The sequence below is a fragment of the Scyliorhinus torazame genome, chromosome 1 (assembly GCF_047496885.1).
Source record: "Scyliorhinus torazame isolate Kashiwa2021f chromosome 1, sScyTor2.1, whole genome shotgun sequence".
In the NCBI taxonomy this organism is placed as follows: Eukaryota; Metazoa; Chordata; class Chondrichthyes; order Carcharhiniformes; family Scyliorhinidae; genus Scyliorhinus; species Scyliorhinus torazame.
The window spans coordinates 409,582,622-409,599,906 of record NC_092707.1 but is presented as its reverse complement, the minus strand read 5'-3'; the positions used below and the strand labels follow the sequence as shown (position 1 = coordinate 409,599,906).

General features: G+C 52.4%; 1 protein-coding gene across 1 annotated transcript in view; it reads right to left on the bottom strand.

The window, feature by feature from the left end:
* Nucleotides 1–17,285, bottom strand: part of LOC140428340 (immunoglobulin gamma-1 heavy chain-like) — a 65,719-nt gene that overhangs the window by 38,018 nt on the left and 10,416 nt on the right. Inside the window, exons 3-5 of the mRNA XM_072514704.1 lie at nucleotides 11,360–11,501; nucleotides 8,841–8,893; nucleotides 5,270–5,313 (exon numbers count right to left, since the gene is read on the bottom strand). Of these exons, the coding sequence (XP_072370805.1) occupies nucleotides 5,270–5,313; nucleotides 8,841–8,893; nucleotides 11,360–11,501 (239 nt within the window). The remainder of the gene's footprint in view (nucleotides 1–5,269; nucleotides 5,314–8,840; nucleotides 8,894–11,359; nucleotides 11,502–17,285) is intronic.

Sequence of the window (17,285 nt, the reverse complement as noted above, 5' to 3'; positions counted from 1 at the left end):
CACCTGGGAGTCACTCTGGCAATGCCACCTGGGAGTCACTCTGGCAATGCCACCTGGGAGTCACTCTGGCAGTGACACCTGGGAGTCACTCTGGCAATGCCACCTGGGAGTCACTCTGGCAGTGACACCTGGGAGTCATACTGGCAATGACACCTGGGAGTCACTCTGGCAGTGACACCTGGGAGTCACTCTGGCAGTGACACCTGGGAGTCACTCTGGCAGTGACACCTGGGGGTCACTCTGGCAGTGACACCTGGGAGTCACTCTGGCGCTGACACCTGAGAGTCACTCCGGCAGTGACACCAGGGAGTCACTCTGGCGGTGCCACCTGGGAGTCACTCTGGCAGTGACACCAGGGAGTCACTCTGGCGGTGCCACCTGGGAGTCACTCTGGCAGTGCCACCTGGGGGTCTCTCTGGCAGTGACACCTGGGAGTCACTCTGGCAGTGACACCTGGGAGTCACTCTGGCAGTGACACCTGGGAGTCACTCTGGCAGTGACACCTGGGAGTCACTCTGGCAGTGACACCTGGGAGTCACACTGGCAGTGACACCTGGGAGCCACTCTGGCAGTGCCACCTGGGAGCCACTCTGGCAGTGACACCTGGGAGCCACTCTGGCAGTGACACCTGGGAGTCACTCTGGCACTGCCACCTGGGAGTCACTCTGATAATGCCACCTGGGAGTCACTCTGGCAGTGCCACCTGGGGGTCACTCTGGCAGTGCCACCTGGGAGTGACTCTGGCAGTGACACCTGGGAGTCACTCTGGCAATGCCACCTGGGAGTCACTCTGGCAGCGACACCTGGGAGTCACTCTGGCAGTGACACCAGGGAGTCACTCTGGCACTGACACCTGGGAGTCACTCTGGCAGTGACTCCTGGGAGTCACTCTGGCAGTGACACCTGGGAGTCACTCTGGCAGTGCCACCTGGGAGTGACTCTGGCAGTGACACCTGGGGGTCACTCTGGCAGTGCCACCTGGGAGTGACTCTGGCAGTGACACCTGGGGGTCACTCTGGCAGTGCCACCTGGGAGTGACTCTGGCAGTGACACCTGGGAGTCACTCTGGCAGTGCCAGCTGGGGGTCACTCTGGCAGCGACACCTGGGAGTCACTCTGGCAATGCCACCTGGGGGTCACTCTGGCAGTGACACCTGGGGGTCTCACTGGCAGTAACACCTGGGAGTCACTCTGGCAGTGACTCCTGGGAGTCACTCTGGCAGTGACACCAGTGAGTCACTCTGGCAATGCCAGCTGGGGGTCACTCTGGCAGCGACACCTGGGAGTCACTCTGGCAATGCCACCTGGGGGTCACTCTGGCAGTGACACCTGGGGGTCTCACTGGCAGTAACACCTGGGAGTCACTCTGGCAGTGCCACCTGGGAGTCACTCTGCCAATGCCACCTGGGAGTCACTCTGGCAGTGACACCTGGGAGTCACTCTGGCAGTGCCACCTGGGAGTCACTCTGCCAATGCCACCTGGGAGGCACTCTGGCAGTGACACCTGGGAGTCACTCTGGCAGTGACACCTGGGAGTCACTCTGGCAGTGACACCTGGGAGTCACTCTGGCAGTGACACCTGGGAGTCACTCTGGCAGTGACACCTGGGAGTCACTCTAGCAATGCCACCTGGGAGTCACTCTGGCTATGCCACCTGGGAGTCACTCTGGCAATGCCACCTGGGAGTCACTCTGGCAGTGCCACCTGGGAGTCACTCTGGCAGTGACACCTTGGAGTCACTCTGGCAATGCCACCTGGGGGTCACTCTGGCAGTGACACCAGGGAGTAACTCTGGCACTGACACCTGGGAGTCACTCTGGCAATGACACCTGGGGGTCACACTGGCAGTAATACCTGGGAGTCACTCTGGCAGTGACACCTGGGAGTCACTCTGGCAGTGACACCTGGGAGTCACTCTGGCAGTAACACCTGGGAGTCACTCTGGCAATGCCACCTGGGGGTCACTCTGGCAGTGACACCTGGGGGTCACACTGGCAGTAATACCTGGGAGTCACTCTGGCAGTGACACCTGGGAGTCACTCTAGCAATGCCACCTGGGAGTCACTCTGGCTATGCCACCTGGGAGTCACTCTGGCAATGCCACCTGGGAGTCACTCTGGCAGTGACACCTGGGAGTCACTCTGGCAGTGACACCTGGGTGTCACTCTGGCAGTGACACCTTGGAGTCACTCTGGCAATGCCACCTGGGGGTCACTCTGGCAGTGCCACCTGGGAGTCACTCTGGCAGTGACACCTTGGAGTCACTCTGGCAATGCCACCTGGGGGTCACTCTGGCAGTGACACCAGGGAGTAACTCTGGCACTGACACCTGGGAGTCACTCTGGCAATGACACCTGGGGGTCACACTGGCAGTAACACCTGGGAGTCACTCTGGCAGTGACACCAGGGAGTCACTCTGGCAGTGACACCTGGGAGTCACTCTGGCAGTGCCACCTGGGGGTCACTCTGGCAGTGCCACCTGGGTGTCACTCTGGCACTGACACCTGGGTGTCACTCTGGCAATGACACCTGGGGGTCACACTGGCAGTAATACCTGGGAGTCACTCTGGCAGTGACACCTGGGAGTCACGCTGGCAGTGCCACCTGGGAGTCACTCTGTTAGTGACACCTGGGAGTCACTCTGGCAGTGACCCCTGGGAGTCATTCTGGCAGTGACACCTGGGAGTCACTCTGGCACTGCCACCTGGGAGTCACTCTGGCAGTGCCACCTGGGAGTCACTCTGGCTATGCCACCTGGGAGTCACTCTGGCAGTGCCACCTGGGAGTCACTCTGATAATGCCACCTGGGAGTCACTCTGGCAGTGCCACCTGGGGGTCACTCTGGCAGTGCCACCTGGGAGTGACTCTGGCAGTGACACCTGGGAGTCACTCTGGCAATGCCACCTGGGAGTCACTCTGGCAGCGACACCTGGGAGTCACTCTGGCAGTGACACCAGTGAGTCACTCTGGCAGTGACACCAGGGAGTCACTCTGGCAGTGACACCAGTGAGTCACTCTGGCACTGACACCTGGGAGTCACTCTGGCAGTGACACCAGTGAGTCACTCTGGCAGTGACACCAGGGAGTCACTCTGGCACTGACACCTGGGAGTCACGCTGGCAATGCCAGCTGGGGGTCACTCTGGCAGCGACACCTGGGAGTCACTCTGGCACTGACACCTGGGAGTCACTCTGGCAGTGACACCAGTGAGTCACTCTGGCAATGTCACCTGGGGGTCACTCTGGCAGCGACACCTGGGAGTCACTCTGGCAATGCCACCTGGGGGTCACTCTGGCAGTGACACCTGGGGGTCTCACTGGCAGTAACACCTGGGAGTCACTCTGCCAATGCCACCTGGGAGGCACTCTGGCAGTGACACCTGGGAGTCACTCTGGCAGTGACACCTGGGAGTCACTCTGGCAGTGACACCTGGGAGTCACTCTGGCAATGCCACCTGGGAGTCACTCTGGCAATGCCACCTGGGAGGCACTCTGGCAGTGACACCTGGGAGTCACTCTGGCAATGCCACCTGGGAGTCACTCTGGCAGTGACACCTGGGAGTCACTCTGGCAATGCCACCTGGGAGTCACTCTGGCTATGCCACCTGGGAGTCACTCTGGCAATGCCACCTGGGAGTCACTCTGGCAGTGACACCTGGGAGTCACTCTGGCAGTGACACCTGGGTGCCACTCTGGCAGTGACACCTTGGAGTCACTCTGGCAATGCCACCTGGGGGTCACTCTGGCAGTGCCACCTGGGAGTCACTCTGGCAGTGACACCTTGGAGTCACTCTGGCAATGCCACCTGGGGGTCACTCTGGCAGTGCCACCTGGGGGTCACTCTGGCAATGCCACCTGGGGGTCACTCTGGCAGTGACACCAGGGAGTAACTCTGGCACTGACACCTGGGAGTCACTCTGGCAATGACACCTGGGGGTCACACTGGCAGTAACACCTGGGAGTCACTCTGGCAATGCCACCTGGGGGTCACTCTGTCAGTGACACCTGGGAGTCACTCTGGCAGTGACACCAGGGAGTCACTCTGGCACTGACACCTGGGTGTCACTCTGGCAATGACACCTGGGGGTCACACTGGCAGTAATACCTGGGAGTCACTCTGGCAGTGACACCTGGGAGTCACGCTGGCAGTGCCACCTGGGAGTCACTCTGTTAGTGACACCTGGGAGTCACTCTGGCAGTGACACCTGGGAGTCATTCTGGCAGTGACACCTGGGAGTCACTCTGGCACTGCCACCTGGGAGTCACTCTGGCAGTGCCACCTGGGAGTCACTCTGCCTATGCCACCTGGGAGTCACTCTGGCAGTGCCTCAGAGGCATGGCCAGGCTGGCAGGGGCGCTGCCAGGGAGCCAGACCTGCAGTGCCAAGGTCCCAGGTGGCATCTTACCCATGCTGGGTATCAGGCCCGGGGGTCACGTCCCAGGGTCCCGTTTAATAGCAGGGTCACGTCCCATGGTCCCGTTTAATAGTGGGGTCACGCCCCAGGGTCCCGTTTAATAGCGGGGTCATGTCCCAGGGTCCCGTTTAATAGCGGGGTCACGTCCCAGGGTCCCGTTTAATAGCGGGGTCACGTCCCAGGGTCCCGTTTAATAGCGGGGTCACGTCCCAGGGTCCCGTTTAATAGCGGGGTCACGCCCCAGGGTCCCGTTTAATAGCGGGGTCATGTCCCAGGGTCCCGTTTAATAGCGGGGTCATGTCCCAGGGTCCCGTTTAATAGCGGGGTCATGTCCCAGGGTTTAATAACTGGCAGAGCAGAGAAATCCCCGGCTGAATGAGCCCGACACGGGGCTCTGTTTCATTTCCATTAAATCCCATCTTAATGATTCTCTCCGCCCGACACACCTTAAACTGTAACAAGAACAGGAAATGCTGGAAAACCTCAGCAGGTCTGGCAGCAGCTGTGGAGAGAGACGGAATTAACGTTCGATTTCTTCAGAATCATTGTGAATTTGAAACGTTAATTCCGTTTCTCTGTCCACAGATGCTGCCAGACCTGCTGAGTTTCTGCAGCATTTAACGTTCTTATTTCAGATTTGCAGCGTCTGTCCTGTTTTGTTTTTAGTTCCAGGGGGAAGAGTGGTGGGATGTGGCTGCAGGAAGCTGTGCTGATATTTGGGATCTGTTCCCCAGTCAGAGTCAGCTCCTTCAGAATGGGGACGGCAGATATGGAACTGATCAAACTCTGGTGTGTGGAGTTAAAGAGAAGGAAAGATCTCCAATCAGCAGCATGAGATCTGTGGAAAAGTCCTTACCTCAGCAGAGGTTGAAGCTTCCTCTTTGTTATTCGGCATTTTACCTGGAATAAAACAAGAATTTTGAGGTGATTCTCGCTGCTGATGTGATTGATAATCAGGGAGAAAGTGGAGTGTGTGGGAAGCGTGGAGATGTGTGGCCTCCTATAGCAGCTGGCAAAATGGCTACTGTACAGGGAGCACACATATTTATACTCCGCCTACTGGGTGGAGCCAGCAGGCAGGGACTATCCTCGTACCTGTAGTGCAGGGCCTTACCACACATCAACTAACATATACATCAGTGGTGACTACCACAAGAACTCTAACAGATTTGTCAGACATGACCTCCCCTTGACGAAGCCGTCCTCACTCAGCCCTATTCTATCATGTGCATCCAAGTACTCCATGATCTCATCTTTAATAATGGACTCTATAAGCTTACCAATGACCGAAGTCAGGCAAACCGGCCAATAATTTCCCGCTTTTGCCTCCCTACCTTCTTAGTTATGGAGTGCCGCACTGTCAGAGGGTCAGCCCTGAGGGAGTGCGCACTGTCAGAGGTTCAGTACTGAGGGAGTGTGCACTGTCTGAGGGTCAGTACTGAGGGAGCGCTGCACTGTCAGAGGGCCAGTACAGAGGGAGCGCTGCACTGTCAAAGGGTCAGTACAGAGGGAGCGCTGCCCTGTCAGAGGTTCAGAACTGAGGGAGCGCTGCACTGTCAGAGGGTCAATACTGAGGGAGTGCTGCGCTGTCAGAGGGTCAGTACTGAGGGAGTGCTGCACTGTCAGAGGGTCAGTACTGAGGGAGTGCTGCGCTGTCAGAGGGTCAGTGCTGAGGGAGTGCTGCATAGTCAGAGGGTCAGTACTGAGGGAGTGCTGCATTGTCAGAGGGTCAGTACTGAGGGAGTGCCGCACTGTCAGAGGGTCAGTGCTGAGGGAGTGCTGCGCTGTCAGAGGGTCAGTGCTGAGGGAGTGCTGCATAGTCAGAGGGTCAGTACTGAGGGAGCGCTGCATTGTCAGAGGGTCAGTACTGAGGGAGTGCTGCGCTGTCAGAGGGTCAGGACTGAGGGAGCGCTGCACTGTCAGAGGGTCAGTACTGAGGGAGTGCTGCGCTGTCAGAGGGTCAGTACTGAGGGAGTGCTGCATTGTCAGAGGGTCAGTACTGAGGGAGTGCTGCATTGTCAGAGGGTCAGTACTGAGGGAGTGCTGCACTATCAGAGGGTCAGTACTGAGGGAGTGCTGCGCTGTCAGAGGGTCAGTGCTGAGGGAGTGCTGCATTGTCAGAGGGTCAGTACTGAGGGAGTGCGGCGCTGTGAGTTGGAGCATTACTCTGTGGCTCAACGTCCCTGCAGGAGAGAGGGAGCATTACTCTGCAGGAGAGGGGGAGCATTACTCTGCAGGAGAGAGGGAGCATTACTCTGCAGGAGAGAGGGAGCATTACTCTGCAGGAGAGGGGGAGCATTACTCTGCAGGAGAGGGGGAGCATTACTCTGCAGGAGAGAGGGAGCATTACTCTGCAGGAGAGAGGGAGCATTACTCAGCAGGAGAGAGGGAGTATTACTCTGCAGGAGAGAGGGAGTATTACTCTGCAGGAGAGGGTGAGCATTACTCTGCAGGAGAGTGGGAGCATTACTCTGCAGAAGAGAGGGAGCATTACTCTGCAGGAGAGAGGGAGTATTACTCTGCAGGAGAGAGGGAGCATTACACTGCAGGAGAGAGGGAGCATTATTCTGCAGGAGAGAGGGAGCATTACTCTGCAGGAGTGAGGGAGCATTACTCTGCAGGAGAGAGGGAGCATTACTCTGCAGGAGAGAGGGAGCATTACTCTGCAGGAGAGAGGGAGCATTACTCTGCAGGAGAGAGGGAGCATTACTCTGCAGGAGAGAGGGAGTATTACTCTGCAGGAGAGGGGGAGCATTACTCTGCAGGAGAGAGGGAACATTACTCTGCAGGAGAGAGGGAGTATTACTCTGCAGGAGAGAGGGAATATTACTCTGCAGGAGAGAGGGAGCATTACTCTGCAGGAGAGAGGGAGTATTACTCTGCAGGAGAGAGGGAGCATTACTCTGCAGGAGAGAGGGAATATTACGCTGCAGGAGAAAGGGAGTATTACTCTGCAGGAGTGAGGGAGCATTACTCTGCAGGAGAGAGGGAGCATTACTCTGCAGGAGAGTGGGAGCATTGCTCTGCAGGAGAGAGGGAGCATTACTCTGCAGGAGAGAGGGAGTATTACTCTGCAGGAGAGAGGGAGCATTACTCTGCAGGAGAGAGGGAATATTACGCTGCAGGAGAGAGGGAGTATTACTCTGCAGGAGTGAGGGAGCATTACTCTGCAGGAGAGAGGAAGCATTACTCTGCAGGAGAGAGGGAGCATTACTCTGCAGGAGAGAGGGAATATTACGCTGCAGGAGAGAGGGAGTATTACTCTGCAGGAGTGAGGGAGCATTACTCTGCAGGAGAGAGGGAGCATTACTCTGCAGGAGAGTGGGAGTATTACTCTGCAGGAGAGAGGGAGCATTACTCTGCAGGTGAGAGGGAGTATTACTCTGCAGGAGAGAGGGAGCATCACTCTGCAGGAGAGTGCGAGCATTACTCTGCAGGAGAGAGCGAGAATTACTCTGCAGGAGAGAGGGAGCATTACTCTGCAGGAGAGTGGGAGCATTACTCTGCAGGAGAGAGGGAGCATTGCTCTGCAGGAGAGAGGGAGTATTACTCTGCAGGAGAGAGGGAGTATTACTCTGCAGGAGAGTGGGAGCATTACTCTGCAGGAGAGTGGGAGCATTACTCTGCAGGAGAGAGGGAGCATTGCTCTGCAGGAGAGAGGGAGCATTACTCTGCAGGAGAGAGGGAGTATTACTCTGCAGGAGAGAGGGAGCATTACTCTGCAGGAGAGAGGGAGCATTACTCTGCAGGAGAGTGGGAGCATTACTCTGCAGGAGAGAGGGAGCATTACTCTGCAGGAGAGTGGGAGCATTACTCTGCAGGAGAGAGGGAGCATTACTCTGCAGGAGAGAGGGAGTATTACTCTGCAGGAGAGAGGGAGCATTACTCTGCAGGAGAGAGGGAGCATTACTCTGCAGGAGAGTGGGAGTATTACTCTGCAGGAGAGAGGGAGCATTACTCTGCAGGAGAGTGGGAGCATTACTCTGCAGGAGAGAGGGAGCATTACTCTGCAGGAGAGAGGGAGTATTACTCTGCAGGAGAGAGGGAGCATCACTCTGCAGGAGAGTGGGAGCATTACTCTGCAGGAGAGAGGGAGCATTACTCTTCAGGAGAGAGGGAGCATTACTCTGCAGGAGAGAGGGAGCATTACTCTGCAGGAGAGAAGGAGCATTACTCTGCAGGAGAGAGGGTGCATTACTCTGCAGGAGAGAGGGAGTATTACTCTGCAGGAGAGAGGGAGTATTACTCTGCAGCTCACTGTCCAATACCGTGATGTCGGTGTTAAGTGATTGAAACAGGAAAGTCTCCATTTTTCTGGGATAACAATGGTGAGGACAACATTCATCCAACTGATGTTTAGAAACAATCCTGAACAATAAATATGATTTAGAATGGTGAGTTTGTGACATACTTCAATGGTTACTTACCACAGACACTTGCGTATACTGTGTTCAGTTCACCTTCAGGGGTTCTCGGCAAACTGTACAGAAAAAAGTCAGTGATTTATTACAGCAGAAATATCAGTGACCATCTCAATAAAACAATTAACACCGGGTCTGCATTAAGGAAAGAACATCGACTCCTGTTCCTTGTTCGTGTGTTTGTAACTGCAAAGAATATCTCTTACTCGTCACAATAAAACTCTACACGTTATCATTGGTCGGTTGGTTTGATATCAGCTCTTTGAGGTGACTTTGACAGGTTTGGATAAGACAAGGAACAGCTTTCCCCATTGGCGGACGGCACCAGGACTGGGAGACAGATTTAAGATATTAGGGAAGAGACGTACGGATGGTGGGGGGAGGGGGATATGGCCGGGGTGGGGGGGACCTGGGGTTGGGGGGGGTGAGTGGGGGAGATGGGGGTCAATGAGCTGGAACTTGCTGCCCACGAGGGTGGTGGAAGCAGAGACGATGATTGATTTCAAAAGGAAATTGAATGAGCACTTGAGGAAATTAAATTTCCGACCTCAGTGAATAAGTAAGTAGAATTCGACGAACTGAATTCCTCTGCAGAGTGCTAGCATAGTCACAACGGGCAGAATGGCCTCCATCTGTGTTGTAATTTGCTGATGGCACCACTGTTGTGGGTCGGATTTCAAACAATGACGAGACAGAGTATAAGAATGAGATAGAGAATCTGGTGAACTGGTGCAACGACAATAATCTCTCCCTCAATGTCAACAAAATGAAGGAGATTGTCATCAACTTCAGGAAGCGTCTTGGAGAACATGCCCCTGTCTACATCAATGGGAACGAAGTAGAAAGGGTCGAGAGCTTCAAGTTTTAAGGTGTACAGATCACCAAAGCCTGTCCTGATCCCCCCATGCCGACACTCTCGTTAAGAAAGCCCACCAATGACTCTACTTTCTCAGAAGACTAAGGAAATTTGGCATGTTAACTACGACCCACAACAACTTCTACAGATGCACCATAGAAAGCATTCTTTCTGGTTGTATCACAGCTTGGTATGGAGCCTGCTCTGCCCAAGACCGCAGGAAACTACAAAAGGTTGTGAATGTAGCCCAGTCCATCACGCAAACCAGCCTCCCATCCATTGACTCTGTCTATAATTCCCGCTGCCTCAGAAAGGCAGCCAGCATAATTAAGGACCCCACGCACCCTGGGCATACTCTCTTCCACCTTCTTCCGTCAGGAAACAGATACCAAAGTTTGAGGTCACGTACCAACCGACTCAAGAACAGCTTCTTCCCTACTGCCATCAGACTTTTGAATGGACCTATCTCGTATTAAGTTGATCTTTTCTCGACACCTTGCTATAACTAACATTATATTCTGTAGTCTCTCCTTCCTTCCCCATGTACGGTCTGCATTGTTTGTACAGCATGCCAGAAACAATACTTTTCACTGGAGATTAATATGAGGGATTCAACCAATTGTGACCAAGTTTCCTGAAAGATGAAGCAGAGTTCGATATTCACAGATAAGAGAGCAGCAATCTATGGCAGCTGAGTTAGTGCAGGAGTCAGTGATGTTCAGAGTTTATTTTTGGGATGGGGGCCAGGATTGTAAATTAATTGCTGCATCTTGTGCCGTCTCTGTTGCTGACAGTTACAATGAGCTGAGGGAACAGGACTCCAAGGCTGGTGTGTGTCTCTCAGGAGCCACCATCCTCGGCTGGCTTCACCGTCATGAGTGTCGGCTTGGTGAACTGGCTGGAAATGTAGCAATGTGGACATTCAGCTGCGTGGTTTGCTGGTCACTGACCCCCGCACCGAGGATTTGGGAACCCCTGGCAGGCCAGGAGAAAGTGCGGAGGGTCCAAGATGGGCCCGTGGCTGCCAAAAGTAATGCCTGAACTTTGACCAACTCTGTGATGGGGAAACTGGCAGAATTAATAAATCACAATAAGGTCACAGTATGATGACGAAGAGCGACATGTTAGGAACACAGGAATGATAGCGCGACCGGCACCATTGAACCATTTCTACCCGGTGAAGATAAACCTTTCCTGACAACTAATTTTCCTCCCACATTGTCCTATTTTTCTTCCTCGTGCATTTTCTATCTTCCCTGAATTATCAATTCCCTTTTGCAATGTCTTCATCAGCACTCGTGTCGCAGTGTTCTGCTGTGATAGCTGTCTCCCCAATCTCAGGCTGGGGTTTACGTTGTGATCAGGGCCGCGTGTCTTTGGTGTCCCTGCCAGTGGAAACTGTCTGTCTGCGTCCATCTGATTTCTCAGTGCGTCCCTTCCACCAACTCTTACAAAAGGGCTGTGGGGGGGGAGGGAGCACCCCGCCCCCTCCCTCCCCCCCTCCGTAAACTCCAGCCCACTCTTTATGCTTCTCTCTGTACCTGTGCAGGAAGGGAGAATCATTTCAATTAAAGCTTCCTCACCCTGACCCATTGGCTGATTGCATCCCTCCACATAACCTCAATGTGACATGATCATCACAACAGACAGGAAATTCAATTCCATTTACCTTTCTGGCTTTAACCTGCTTTGAAAACATGCCCATTTTTTCACACACAGTATTGTGATGCTCAATATGCCGAGCAAGAGGGCGAATGCCAGGGTGCCGGTTATAATACCCGTGAGAGGCGGCAACTGGTTTTCAGGAAGTTCTGCAAAATATCAAGAATTTTTGTGAAGTTTAACATGAGTAAAATGAAGAAGAAGAATTGACTTCCTGTCCTTCATAAACGAGGTTAGCTGCACGATTGAGAGCGACAGAGAGGGGGGGGGGGGCAGTCCACCCGGGGATCAACCAATCCCCATTTAAGGGTCTTTTCCCGTCACTGCTGGGAACAATGTCAGGAATTGTAGTCGGGTCGGCTGCGGGAGCCACTGGGCTTTTCCTGGATATTTGTAACCAGCCCATCCCTGGCATCACCATCACTCACTCCCCCCACTATCACCATTCTGGGGGTTACCATTGACCACAATCTGAACTGGGCCAGCCATATCAGTGAGCTTTCTGCTTGAGCTGTAGAGAACCCCTCCTGAGTCAGACACAGCCCGAGTGAATGGGGTTCTGGGGAATTCAGTGCAGAGTGGAAACTCGGTGCACAGGGCCAAGACGTCCCCTTTTGCTTTCAAACTTTTTCACTCTTCAGAGAGTGGACTTACCCCGCTGCAGCAGTAAAGGCTACAAGGGAGAGAGCTGATTGGTAAGTAGAGGGGAGGGCCGGGTAAGTATTGACTACTTTTATCACCTATAGCTTGTCCAGTACTATTTTGTGGTCTATAGTTTGTAAGGGCTCCATTCCATAGTAACGAGGACCAGCAAAGAAGGGCTCCAGAATAATTGATATTATCTGATATTAAGCATCTTCCAAAGGTTTAATTTAAAGGCACGAGAGCTCAAAGCCGTGCTTTGCTCCTCTTGCTCCATGTGGGAAGCTGGGAACAGTTCCAGTGCCCGAGGTCAGCACGTGTGCGGGACGTGTCTCCAGCTGGAGCTCCTGGAAGCCCGGGTTTCTGAGCTGGAGCGGCGGCTGGGGACACTGTGGAGCATCCGCGAGTCGAAGAGCATCGTAGATAGCACGTATAGAGAGGTGGTCACACCGCAGGCTCAGAGCCCGCAGGTAGGAAGGGAATGGGCGACCACCTGGCAGAGTAAGAGAGTGAGGCAGGCAGTGCAGGAATCTCCTGTGGCCATGCCCCTGCAAAACAGATATACCGTTTTGGATACTGTTGAGGGGAATGGCCTCTCAGGGGAAAGCAGCAGCAGCCAAACTCGTGGCACCGCGGTTAGTTCTGCTGCAGAGGGGAGGAGTAACAAGTGTGCCAGTGCAATAGTTATCGGGGATTCACTTGTCAGGGGAATAGACAGGTGTTTCTGTGGCCGCAAACGAGACTGCAGGATGGTATGTTGCCTCCCTGGTGCTTGGGTCAAAGTCTCGGAGCGGGTACAGGACATTCTGGAGGGGGAGGGTGAACAGCCGGTGGTCGTGGTCACATCGGTACCACAGACATCGGTAAAAAAAGGGGATGAAGTCCTGAGAGCAGAATCCAGGGAGTTAGGAAGGAAGATGAGAACTCGGACCTCAAATGTAGTGATCTCAGAACGACTCCCAGCGCCACCTGCTGGTCAGAGTAGAAATAGCAGGATGTATCGGATAAATACGGAGCGGAAGGGTTGGGGTGAGAGGGAGGGTTTCAGATTCCTGGGGCATTGGGACAGGTCCCAAGGGGAGGTGGGACCTGTACAAACTGGACGGGTTACACCTGGGCAGGACCGGGACTGATTTCCTCGGGACAGATGTTGGGGAGGGTTTAAACTAAAATGGCAGCGGGATTGGAACCTATGCAAGGAGTCAGAGGAGGAGGAATCAAGAATGAGAACAACAGACAGAAAGAGGAATAAGAAAAGTTATAGGCAGAGAAATCAGTGGTCAGAATCATACAGGGCCACAGGGGCATGAGAACCTAAGGAGGGTGATAAGGGAAAGAGAAATGAGGGTGTAACAAAATAAAGAACAGTAAAATGGAAAACAGGAGTCAGGGTAATCAAGGGCCAGGGGAAATAGGGCCACAGAACAAAGAAAAGTTAGGGTGATCAAAAATGTCAAAGAGGCAAGTCTAAAGGCTTTGTATCTTAATGAGCGAAGCATTGGGAATAAGGTAGACAAACTGACGGAGCAAATCGAGGTAAATGGATATGATCTCATAGTCATTCCGGAGACATGGTCACAAGGAGATCAACACTGGGAACTTTATTTACAGGAATGTTTGACCTTTCGGTGATACAATAGTATTAGACAAACTCATGGGGCTAAAGACAGATAAATCCCCTCACCCGAATGGCTTTCATCCTAGGATCCGAAAAGAAGTAGCCACAGAGATAGTGGAGACATTGGTTGTAACTTTCCAAAAATGTTTACATTCTGGGGAAGTATCAGAGGATTGGGAATCTGCCAATGTGACACCTCGATTCAAAAAGGGAGGAAAGCACAAATCAGGAACTATCGGCCAATTAGCCTGACGTTGATTGTTGGAGAAATGTTGGAATCAATTATTAAGGAAGTAATAGCAGCACATTTGTAAAATCATAATCTAATGGAGCAGAGCCAGCATGGCTTCAGGAAAGGGAATCGGCTCTGACTCATTCCTTAGAGCTTTTTGAGGAAGTCTCAATCAGAGTGGAGAGAATGGAATCAGTGGATGTTTTATATTCGAAATTCCAGAATGTACTTGACAAGATACCTCAGAAAAGGTTAAGTTATAAGACAAGAGTCCATGGTGTTGGAGGTGGTAGATTGACATGGAGAGAGAATTGGCTAATGGGCAGGAAACAGCGAGTCGGGATAAGGGGATCTTTTTCAGGTTGGTGACCTGTAACCAGTGGGGTCCCACAGGGATCAGTGCTGGGACCAACACTGTTTACAATATATATTAATGACTTAGAGGAAGGAAGTGAATGTACATTCGTCCAACTTGCAGACGACACAAAAATAGGTGGAAAGGCAAGTTGTGGGAGAGACACAAACAGTTTGCAAAGAGATATTGATCAGTTAATTCAGTGGGAAAAAGGTTGGCAAATGGAGTATAATGTGGGAAAATGTGGAGTTGTTGATTTTGGAAGGGATAAAGAGTATTATTTAAATGTAAAATACTGCATAAAGCTGCAACACGAAGGGACATTGGGGGACTTGTGCACGAAACACAAAAAGCTAGCACACAGGGGCAGCAGGTAATCAGGAAGGGTAATGGAATGTTGGCCCTGATTTCACTGGGGTGCAGTATAAGAGTCGGGAAGTCTTGCTGCAACTGTACAAGGTGCTGGTGAGACCACATCTGGAGAGCTGTGAATAGTTTTGTCCCTTATTTAAGATAAGATATTATTCCATTGGAGGCGGTTCAGGGAAGGTTGACACGGGTTGGAGGGATTGTCTTTGCAGCAAAGGTTAATCTGGTTGTTGGGACGCTACTTGTTGGAAGTTGGAAGAATGAAAGGTGATCTCAGTGAATCTTATTCTGAATGGGCTTGACAAGGACAATGGTGAGAGGCTGTCCGCAGCCAGCACGCCAGCTTCCTGATCGCTGGGACCACACGCGGCCCGCTCCGTCAGGAACTCGGCCCATCGGAGGCGGAGCATCGCGGGTGGGCCGGCTGATGACATGGCAACGGCGTTCTGACTGCGCGCGGCATGCGTCCCGATGAAGCCGATTCGGAGGGGGAGGAGCATAGTGAGCCGGAGTCAAACCGGCGCCTGCCCCGATTCTGCCGACGGGAGTCATTCTCCGCCCAATCGCCATTCTCGATTTCAGCGTCGGAAAATTCCGGAGAATTCCGCCCATGGAATAGATTCTGTGGAACAGGAGATGTATTTCAGCAGAGACAAGTGGTTACTCGGGAAGTGAATGGATCCAATGGGAAAGTGAAAATGAAAGCAAATTACTGCGGATGCTGGAATCTGAGACAAAAACAGGAAATACTGGACAATCTCAGCAGGTCTGGCAGCATCTGTGGAGAGAGAAGGGAGCGAACGTTTCCAGTCTGAGTGACTCTCTCCCAATGGGAAGCTTGTTGACCACAACAGCTGTTCCTGAAAAGTCTGATGATCTGATTGAACCACAATCATTAACGTGATACCAGGAAACAGAAATTGGCCGAGGTTTGAACACACACAAAAAAAATATCCACACGGATATTGTATGGTACTGCTGGAATATATTTAGAGAATAATGAGCTTCATTTTGCAGAACCTGTCTTTCGCAGAATAAAGGTAAATCAAGTGCACGTTAAGAAAGGTGGTTTAGGAACGGTGAGGGGTTGACTGTGTGGGTAGCAGGGCTGACAGGGTCGAGGGTTTATTAACCTCTCTGTCAGGGCCAGTGGGTTGGGGAGGGGCTGTTCAGAGTCAGGGGCCTGTTGTACAACGGCCCCCACACTGTGTCAGTGAAATATTCTTCATTGTCAGTGATCGGGGGACTCTGTCAATTGAGAACAAGACACTGTTGCAAACCTATCATCCACCTTCACAGTCTGAGCCACGATCAATTTGACTGGAGACGAAGTTGAATCCAAACTGAGGCTTTATTAGTATCAGATGTGTGGCCTCCCACAGTAGCTGACGAAATGGCTGCGAGCTGGAGGCCACGCATATTTATAACCCACCTCCTGGGCGGAGCTAGCATGCAGGGGCCCAGGTGAACCTGTAGTGCAGGTTCTACCGTACAACCTCTAATATCAGAACAGTGGTTTACCACACAGTCACAGCCAATCCTCCATTGGAGGGTTTTGTTGTGGTCAGACTGAGAGGCGATGGGCAGGGGTTAGGTGCGGGGGTACAATTCTCCATTATAAATAAAGCTGGCCAGTTTAGGAACCAGCAGGAAGGAGTAAGCAGCAAGCAAGGTTGCTGCTGTTGTGTACATAAGAACATAAGAACTAGGAACAGGAGTAGGCCATCTGGCCCCTCGAGCCTGCTCCACCATTCAATGAGATCATGGCTGATCTTTGTGGACTCAGCTCCACCCTCCGGCCTGTACACCATATCCCCGAATCCTTTTATTCTTTAGAAAAGTATCTATCTTTTTCTTAAAAACGATTAAAGTAGGAGCCTCAACTGCTTCACTGGGCAAGGAATTCCAGAGATTCACAACCCTTTGTGTGAAGAAGTTCCTCCTACACTCCGTCCTAAATCTAACTCCCCTTATTTTGAGGCAAATTATTTTCCTCCCCTAGTTCTGCTTTCCCCGACCAGTGGAAACAACCTGCCCGCATCTATCCGATCTATTCCCTTCATAATTTTATATGTCTCAATAAGATCCCCCCGCATCCTTCTAAACTCCAATGAGTACAGTCCCAGTCTACTCAACCTCTCATCATAATCTAATCCCCTCAACTCTGGGATCAAGCTAGTGAATCTCCTCTGCACTCCCTCCAGTGCCAATATGTCCTTTCTCAGGTAAGGAGACCAAAACTGAACACAATACTCCAGATGCGGCCTCACCAACACCCTATACAATTGCAGCATAACCTCCCTAGTCTTGAAATCCATCCCTCTAGAAATGAAAGACAAAACTCGATTAGCCTTCTTAATCAGCTGCACACCAACTTTTTGCGACTCGTGCACCAGCACACCCAGGTCCCTCTGCACAGCAGCATGTTTTAACATCTTATCGTTTAAATAATAATCCATTCTGCTGTTATTCCTCCAAAAATGGATAGCCTCACACTTGGCAACATTGAATTCCATCTGCCAGACCCTAGCCCATTCACCTAACCTATCCAAATCCTTCTGCAGACTTCCGGTATCCTCTGCACTTTTTGCTTTACCGCTCATCTTAGTGTCGTCTGCAAACTTTGACACATTGCACTTGGTCCCCAACTCCAAATCGTCTATGTGAATTGTGAACAACTGCGGGCCCAACACTGATCCTTGAGGGACCACACTAGT